Below are 9711 nucleotides of genomic sequence, written 5' to 3'. Positions count from 1 at the left end.
GAAAAAAAAAAAAAAAAAAAAAAAAAAAAAATTCGGAGGTGAGCACCAGATGCAGAGGCAAATGTCCTGTGCTGAGGCGGAGAAGCAGGGGTGGGGAAGTAACCAGCACCCCAAGGAAATGTCTTCACTTAACACGTTTGATTTTATGCCCCCAGCTTTGTTCACAGGCTAGGACAGGAGAAAGGATTATTTTAGGAAAACTCCTGACTTTTCTGGAAAACTACACTTGAAGGTGTCCTCTTGTGTTACTTCGTGCTTGCTACGTAAGGAACTATGAATGATTTCTTGCAAAAATTTAGTCCAGAGAAATATTTCTCTCCATAGGAAAGGCTGAGAAATTTTTATTTCTTTGGAATACGAGACCCCCATGGCCTCTTACAGTTCCCATTTTGCCTTGAGTTCCTAGACGCTGAGAGTCAAATTACAAGCCCTTTTGTTTTGGGCAGCTTTATCATATAGGAAGTGATTTGTATCTAAACTGGGCTCTGGAGTCAGACTGCCTAGTTGGAGAGCCCAGCTCTGCAGTTTCCTGACTGTGCAACTTTGAGCAAGTTATTGATCTTTCCTGTACTTCAGTTTCCTCATCTGTAAAATGGTACCACAATAGCACTTACGTCATAGGGTTTATGTGAGGATTTCAATTAGCTTGAAAACGTGAAATCACAACTCTCCTGACCTTCCCTCTGCTTTCTTTTTTCATTGTTCTCCTTAGCACTTACTGCTAAATGTTACTTATTTTGTTTTTTATTTGCAAATAGCCCTAACCTCTAAATTTTACTTATTTTGCTTGTCCCCTCCCACTAGATAGTAAGTCACACAAAGGCAGGGGGTTTTGTTCGCGCTTCATCCTCAGAGCCTAGAATGATTCCCGGCATACAATAAGGTATTCCGTAGATGTGTGTGAAATGAATGAATGACTCCAAAGTGCCTAGCAATGCCTGGCACGTAGGAAGTGCTCAGTAAATATTACTTAATATCTTTCTTCAAATCACATCCACCTTCAATCCATCAACAGACCATGTCAGCTGGATCTTCAGAATACATTTGGAATTTGATTACTTCTCACTGGCTTCCCTGCCAGCATCCCAGTCCAAGTCCCCTCACTGCTCACCTAGACACCTGCAGGAGTGAGCTAACTCGATTCCTGGCTCCACTCCTGCCAGCCTACAGTTGGCCCTCTAACTCCACTCTGGAGCTGCAATGATCGTCTTAAAATATAGAGGATGCCCTGTCACTCCCCTGTTCCAAGTCCTCCAGTGTGTCCCCATTACACTCAGTATCATAATCAAGATCTTTTCATAGTTTAAAAGTCTCCACATGCTCTCGTGCTTGACGTTCTCCTGAAACCTCATCTCCCATGCCCACCTTTCCCGTCATTCACGCTGGCTATTGCTCAGGTCTCCTCACAGCCTTGGCTATTCCGCTGGAATGTTCTTCTTTCATAGGGCTCCTTCTGACACGTTATGTAGATGTCAGCTTAATTGTCACCTCCTCAGAGAGGGCTTCCCGGATTTCCTGTCTAAAGGGTCCCAACATACTCCCAGCCCCCGACTCAGGCCCCTGTCTTGAGCATTTAGCACAGATTTTGGGGTCACTGCGGCTGTCTTGTCCATTGGTGCCTTGAAAAGTACGGTCTAGTCTAGTGGGTGTTGCTTCCATCCTGCGAAGCAGTGAGCTGGAGGCCACACCGAGGAACCTGACACTTTTTCTCCCCATGCTTGCCAGGTCCTGCAGATCTGCCCCAAGGACATGAGAGCTGACATCTGCGTGCACCTGAACCGCAAGGTGTTCAAGGAGCACCCGGCCTTCCGGCTGGCCAGCGACGGCTGCCTGCGGGCACTGGCCATGGAGTTCCAGACGGTGCACTGCGCCCCAGGGGACCTCATCTACCACGCAGGAGAGAGTGTTGACAGCCTCTGCTTTGTGGTCTCCGGCTCCCTGGAGGTGATCCAGGATGACGAGGTGGTAGCCATTCTAGGTAGGTGTTGCCTTTGCTGGATGGAAACCTGCTGGTACCTGGGGTTGGTTTAGCTACTGCCTTCAACCAGAAATGGCTCCACAGGGCAGGACCAATGGTTGGCATCCATACATCTATCCAGCAAATATCTGAGTGCCTGTCTTGTGCCAGGCAGTGTTTGAAGCGCTTGGGATGTTTCAATGAAAGAAATGGATTTTGTCCTACAGGGGCTCTACTGGGGAGAGGTGAACAAATTAGCAGACATTTGTATACAGTGGAAGGGACATCTAATCAGGGATTCAGGTATTGGGGATGGCTTCCTGGAAGAAATGACATCGAAGTTGAAACCTAAAAAATGAATATGAGTTAACATGGTGAAGGGAAGGGACAAAGGAGTATTCTATGCAGAGGGGAAAGCATGTGTGAAATCACCACAGAGAGAGAGAGAGAAGTCATGATTCATTTGTACAAGTGTGCGTACTCAGTGTGGCTGGAACACGCAGAGTAAGGAGGGGTGTGGTGAGAGATGAGTCTGGGAAGGGAGCTCTGAGCCCTAGGCAGATCATGGCAGGCTCTGGAAGCCATGTTAAGGGACTTGGATTTCATTTTGGGGAGCCGATGAAGGGAAGGGAGAGGCACGATCAGATTTGTACTTTAGAAAGATAATTGTAGTTGCAGAGTTAATTGAAGGGGGAAGACCGGGGTAGGGAGATGAGCCTGGAGACCTGTTATCTAGGGGTAAGTTGGTGGAGCCCCGAACTAATATTTGTGGTGGGCAGAGGGAGAGAAGCAAATGGAGTTGACATATTTAAGAAGTAGAATCAACAGCACCTGATGATGGTTTGGCTGTGGGAGGAGAGGGAAGTCAATGAGGACTGCAAGATCCCTCACTTGGAAACTTGGGAGGCGGCGTGCCAGGCACTGTAAATAGGGAGTGTGGGGGGAGGAGGCATGACATGGGGAAACGTGGGTATTTGGTATTTGAGCATCAGTGGCCTTTGAGAGATTCATCTGGTTGCCTGAGGCAGCTGCAGAGCAGCTCTTTAGTGGGGGCATGTTTACCTCTCTGAGGGGGCAAGCCCTCATAATAATACCCATCATTTATGGTCATCTATTCTGTATCAGGCATTTTACATACAGATGCTCAGTTCATCTTTACAGTAACCCTATGAAGTAGTTTTATTATCCCCATTTTGTAGATGAGACACTGACAGCTCAGAGAGGTTGAGGAACTTTCCCAAGTCTTCGTAGCTGATGAGGTCCATGGAGCCAGCATCCTGGGGTCCCTCTGACTCCAGAACCTCTGCTCTGATCTATTTAGCATCACTTCATTCCCAGTGTTAGTATGTAGTTTGCTGACCCGTTCAGTTGCCAGACACCGCTAGACACTGTGGGCTTCTTTTTTTTTTTTTTTTTTAATCTTTGGGTGTGCTTTCTTAGGAAACTGAGGCAGGGAGACGTTGTTAAACTGAAGTTAGACTTGAGATTCAAACCAAGTATCAAGACATAGATAGTATCTTTTTTCTAAAGCCTAAACTTTGTTTCTGCTTGATTTGAGAGTATATGATATGCAGCCTCTTTTCTCCCCTGACCCTGAGCCAACTTGCCCTCTTGATCATATTCTACTCAGGTTAACCCAAGGATGCTTTGTATTCCTTCAGCGTGTGCTGACAGATGGTGGGAGGGAGGCTGGGATAGAGATTCAGTGGGGGATGGAGGCTGAAACTGTTTGTCGAAATAAGTTTTGGATTCCTAGTGTCCACTGAACTCTGCAGACAGGATTATTATTCTGTTCCTTGCCTTTCTCATCCACAGAGACATGAGATTTGACGTGTGTGTAAGGAACAGCACACATTAAGGGCAAAGCCATTGCTTCAGTATCACTGCAGGGAAAGGTTACTTATCTCTACCTTTAATACTATCAGTGTCCCCGATAAAGAGGACTTTCCTTTAGCGATGGCTCTCTCAGGACATTTGCCTGGCTGGGAAGAAGAGTCACTAGTGACTCTTTCCTTATTTGAATTTGAATTTGATCCTTTGGTGTAAGGCATCTTTCACCCATTCCCTTCACTGATAGCTCACCATATGCCTTTCCAAGGAGTCTAGCCTCAGACCAGTGCCATCTCCCTTACATATTCACGCTCAGGGCTTCCTTACTGACACCTCACCACGCCCCCCCCACCCCCCACCCTAAGCTAAACAGCTGCACTATTAGGGGTTGGGTTTGGACACCTAGGCATGGAGGTAGGAAGAGCTGCAGAGGGTGAGGAAGGCAAATGATTACTTCCCAGCCCCATCTCATTTCTCCTCAGCCTGGGCTTCTTGTGGGGAAGCAACCAGGGGCTTGGTTCAATTTTGATTTATTTGGTCAATTGACTACTTCTCCAAGTCCAGCCCTCCGCCTCAGTCCCTCCTGAGCATCCTGCCAGCTCTAGCCAGCAGCGTGGATGGGGCCTCTGAAATAGCTCAGCAGCTTCAGATTCAAAGTGGTTGCTGCCCTCATGCTGTCCAGACTTGAAAAAGCAGGTATCCCCAGGAGCCAGATTGGGTCCAGAAAGTAGGTCCAAACTTGACGTCCTAAAGAATCTTTGACATTTCAAGAGGCTCTTATTCTTTAAAAGGACAACGCAGGCCCTTTGAATGAACTTGATCTCTGGGCCAAGAGGTGTAAGAGAGTCCACGCTCTTTTTCCCTTGGAAACCTCAGAGTTTTGCTGTTGTTGTTTTCCTCTAATTAGAATACCTTCTGCTCAATGAACTGAAATCAGTTAGTTCTTGTAGAGAGGGTTTAAGCATCCAATGGCTATTAGAACTAGATCTTTAGTGTCCTTTGATGCTTTTCAGTTCAGTCCAACTGAAATTTATTGAGGCAACTGTCACAGAGGTGGGGATGCATCACTGGATCAAGCATGAGCCCAGCCTTCAAGGAGCTGCTGCAAGGAGTTCCTCAAGGAGGAGACTGACATTATTTAAAAGGCACCAGTCACACTGCTTGGCAACTCTTACCATAGAGAGAATACAGGTGCTTCTAGAAGGTTATAGGACCTGTAACTATTGAGCAGCTACTGTGTACCCAGTGCTCCAGTGAGAATAGCCAGGGAATCCTTAGTTACCATAAAACAGGAGGCTTTTGGAAAAAGCCCAGAACTCATCCATCTCATTCCTTTGGTCTCTAGTCTCTTGTTATCAGTTCACTCATTTACGCTCTGCTCATTTGTTTCCTCCTTCCAGTTCTAACATTCCACCCCCATTCTCTGTTTCATTTTAGCAGACTCCAAAAATGAGGAAAAGGGTCAGGACTCATAACTGAGTGTGTTCAGTATGTGTTAAAAATAAAACCCTTTCTAATAAAAGTTTTCTAGAAAAGTGTTTTTCAAACTTTCTTGACTCAATGTATATTGTATTATGAGCTAATAAACACACGTGCACACACACAATTATACATAAAACGCAGCACTGAACTCTTGCTGCGTGAAATGCAACCTCGTGTTTTCTACTAGATTCTGTTCACTTTCATTTAAAAAGAAATGGACCGTCATGACCCACTAAATTACTTACTTGACCTGCTGTCAGCCCGCAGTTTAAAAACATGGTCCCACAAACACAGACGACCTCTCTCCTGGATTGAAAGCCATGCTGTCCCCTGAGGACAGAGAATATACTAGATGATCTCTTGTGTTCTCCTTTCCCTCTGAGGTTCTCTGCCTGATTTTTGAGGTGATACCCTCCTAATCTCCTTTTGGAATTCTCTTAGAAATCACTTCGTGGCTTCTCTAATTTAGTTTCTTGGCTCTTTGAAATAAATTCAAGCCTTTAGCCTGTGCATTTTATTCATTAGATTTTTTTTTTTTTTTTTGCGGTACACGGGCCTCTCACTGTTGTGGCCTCTCCCATTGTGGAGCACAGGCTCCGGACGCGCAGGCCCCGCGGCCATGGCTCACGGGCCCAGCCGCTCCGCGGCTTGTGGGATCTTCCCAGACCGGGGCACGAACCCGTGTCCTCTGCATCGGCAGGCGGACTCTCAACCACTGCGCCACCAGGGAAGCCCCATTAGATTTTTAAAAAGTAATCTTCTTCTAGTTTTTCATAGATATCAGAATAAAAAGTCACAGGTCCTCATTCTGTCCCTGCCCCCGTGGTACTCTTAGCATCTGCAAGTCAAGTAAGTTGTTATCTCAGTTCTGTGTTAGTTGACCAATGTAAATGAGAGATGAGCTTTCATCAGGGCTCAGCTCGAGTGTGATCCGTCTCTCTGTGTTTCCATCTTATAAGTGCAGTGTTTAAATGCTCCTGTTTCACTGTAATTTAGAATCCCTGTAGTAACTTTTATGGGTTTTGCATTTTAATACTTAATTTATATTTTAATCTCAGATCATCTTGTATCTTTTTGTTTTGGTTTGGTTCATCGTCTTGGGCAAGACAGACGTTTTTGTTGCCAGGCTACACTGAGTAGTGGAAAGAGCCCTGGACCTGGGACTGGAGATGTAACTGTGACCCCAGTTCTGCACTAACTCCCTGCAGGAGTTGCCACTAACTGATTAAGTCTCCAAGGCCTCCTGTGGTTCTGCTAAGACCATCACACTGCCACAACTGCATGTCGACTCATCTGTCGCCTATGAGCTGAGGTCCTTTGGTTTCATATCTCTGGCATGGCCCAGCACATGGAAGGTACTGGGGGCTGTTTGCTGAATTGAGCTGAATTGAATTGAAAGGCAGAGGCTGGGCTGTGAAGGGCCCCATGGTCCAGAATAAGGGGCTGGACTTTATCTTGGGGGGATGAGGGGCCCAGAGAGGGTTTTAAACACGGGAGTGACATGAAGATTTGGGTTCCACAAATATCGAGGCATGGAGGCTAACAGGGAGGCTCAGGTGAGAAATCATGAGGGCCTGAGTGAGGTGGTGGAAGGGAGATGGGGAAGAAGAGCCAGAGAGAACGGGAGAGGGGGAACCTCCAGGATATGGAGCTGAGAACCATGAAGGGCAGCAGTGGGACGTGGGCTGGAGAGGCAGATCTGGGCTAGCCTGTTGACGTTTCTAAATGTGAGCCTGAGGAACTAGGTGGTGGGAAACCACCAAGGGTGGTGAGTAAAGTGTGACACTGTTAGAGCTGTGATTTGCAAAAATTAACGAATTTGACATAGAGACAAGGAGACCATCAGGTGACTGCGGCTTATAGTAAGGATGAAAGATGTTATGGTGTGGGCCGGAGAAACCGAGACAGGAGTCGGGCTGCCAAATAAAACACAGATATCCAGTTAAATTTGAATTTCATATAAACAAAGAATAATTTTTAGCTGAAGTATTTCCTAAATATTGATGGGGCATGTGTATGCTAAAATGTACCCATTTATCTGAAATTCAGATTTAACTGGGTGACCTGTACTTGCTGAAGCTGGCATGGAAGGGTCAGGTGGCTGGGACATTCTGGGAGGAGAGTCTGAAAGGTTGTAAATAGTAGGATGTGGGGAGCAGATACGGGGAGGTGAGAGGGGACTGACCCCTGGTGGGTGGAGAGATGGAGGCGCCGGCAACAGAAGAAACCAGTCAGGAGGAAGAGGTGGTGAGAGGGAAAGGTGATGAGCACGGTTTGACTTGTTGCATTTAAAGGCCAGTGGGATATCCAAGTGGAGTGTTTAACAGCTACTCAGAAAGGCAGGTCTGGAACGGGGAAAAGAAGCCAGGGCTCAAGACAGAGATTTAGGATTCAGAGGAAAGAATAGGAACCTGGGGAGAAAAAATAGGTGCAGAGTTAATAGAGCTTTCTAAAGGAAATTCTCATAACTTTAGAGCCCAGACAGAGGGGACTGGTTAAATCAAAAAATATGGTAAATCAAGGCAGTTGTTATGATGGTATAAGAAGTTTGATTGGAATGCAAAGTGTTTCAAATATGATGTTAAGTGGAGAAAAAAGCAGAATATATAACTATATATGCAGTAACTGTAACTACATAAAAATGCATATGAGTGGAAGAAAGATGGAAAGTGTACCAACACGTTAACTGAAGCTTTCTGCATGGTGGTCTTGAGAGCCAATATTTTCTACTTTTTCAATATATTTCATTTATTTTATACAATGCACACATATCCTTTTATAAACAAAAGGGGAAAAATCAAGTCAATTTTGAATTCTTATCTGTAGCCATCCTGGAAAATTATCACCTGCTTTCAGTGGAAGATTTGTGATGTGTTCACTTAGTGGAGAGACATTTGGCTAATTTAATTTTATCTAACTGCAGTTGTGAAGAACAGAAGGAGAGTTGTCATGATGTTTCCAAGCCACTGCTTTAATGTAACCATTTATGTGTGGGCCCCCCTTCAGATAGCTATGCCAACATTGTTTCCTCAGACTCGTATAGTCTCCACGAGGAAGGCTGGTGACCCATACTGGGGTGAAATTTTAATTCCTTTAAGGAGAGCATTTGTATCGTAGGGTAATTTCTAACATCCATCATTTTTATTTCTTCTTTTTAAATAGGTCCATAAATTTTCAGCTCAGCATTAAGCTGGATCAGAGGGAATTACAGGAGTTTTTCTGAGCAGGTCAGCAAATTCCTTCTGGAGTCAGGCTGACAATGTAGCCACCACCTGAGGACGCCAAGGTTCTTGCACTTGGACTGGGGGCCAGTCCTGTCCTCAAAGTCATCCATCCTAAGTCATTCATAGTCTTTCAAATCCTGTCCCACCTTACATTATTCCACTCAGACCCATCTTTTCATTGATCTGTTGATTAGTTCATTCCATAAAAATGCCAGGTGTAGTGCTGGGTCTTGGAGATAAAACAGTGAACCAAACATACACTCCTGTCATAGAACTAACAGTCTCACCAGGGAAACAGACAAGTGAATATGCAGTTTCACGTATAAAATAGAGTGCCAAGAGTTGTAGTAAGAGTACGAACAGGATGCTATGGGAGCTTATAAGACAGGCATCTAATTCAGCCCAGCCAGAAGAAATCAAGGAAGGCTTCCTGACAGAGGTGGCATCTGAGCTGAGACTTCCATGATGAACCAAATTCCACCAGGTGCATGGGAGCGGGGTGTGCTGAGCATAGGGGATTAAAGAGAGAGTGTTCCCTGGCAGAGGGCAGCATCTGCAAAGACTTTAAAAGAGAAGAGTCACAAAATCGCATTTGTGTTTAGAAAGATCATCCTGGCTGCTGTGAAGAGAACAGATAGCAGGCAGGGAGACCAGTGAGGAGGGTGCTGAGAGATGAGAGAGGCCTGAACTGACTTAACAGCAATGGGAATGGAGAAAAGTATAGACAGATCCAAGAGATATCTGATAAATTATCAGAGCTTGGTCATTTATTGAATATGGAGACAAGCAAGAGGGTAGAGTCTGCAATGACTTGGACAACTTTCCCAGGGAGGAAAAACACTGGAGGATGGGCAGGTTTCCCTGGGTGCAGGACCAGTTCCAGTTTTGAATCTGTGGATTTGAGCTAAGTGCAAGTATCCAGTGGGAGATTCTATGGACTCGGAAGAGAGATCAAAGCTCGAGGTATAAACCTGGGGATCATTGAGATCCAGGTGACAACTGAAGCTAAGGGAGAGGCTGAGAAAACTCGAGGAGAGAGAGGAGGGTAAGAAGCAACAAGGTCTAGAGCAGAGCCCCAAGGAATACCAGTTAATATAGGACACACGTAGGAGTCCGAGATGGACCGCCATCAGAGGGGGAGAGGCCAGGAGAGTGGGATGTCACAGAAGCCAAGGAGGGGCAGAAAAGGGCATTCTCAGATGCTACAGAACCACATTT

The 9711-nt window shown here is 45.7% G+C and overlaps 1 protein-coding gene across 2 annotated transcripts in view; it reads left to right on the top strand.

The window, feature by feature from the left end:
- KCNH1 (potassium voltage-gated channel subfamily H member 1) overlaps positions 1 to 9711 on the top strand; it is a 423297-nt gene that overhangs the window by 304568 nt on the left and 109018 nt on the right. For both annotated transcript variants that reach the window (XM_027082909.1, XM_027082908.1), the window contains exon 9: positions 1726 to 1978. In XM_027082909.1, coding sequence (XP_026938710.1) covers positions 1726 to 1978 — 253 coding nt within the window. The remainder of the gene's footprint in view (positions 1 to 1725; positions 1979 to 9711) is intronic.

This window comes from Aethalodelphis obliquidens, unplaced genomic scaffold, assembly GCF_003676395.1.
Source record: "Aethalodelphis obliquidens isolate GAN/ISIS:26980383/991018 unplaced genomic scaffold, ASM367639v1 scaffold48, whole genome shotgun sequence".
Lineage (NCBI taxonomy): Eukaryota > Metazoa > Chordata > Mammalia > Artiodactyla > Delphinidae > Aethalodelphis > Aethalodelphis obliquidens.
Note: the sequence above shows the minus strand (reverse complement) of the source record. Positions and strands in the feature narration are given on the sequence as shown.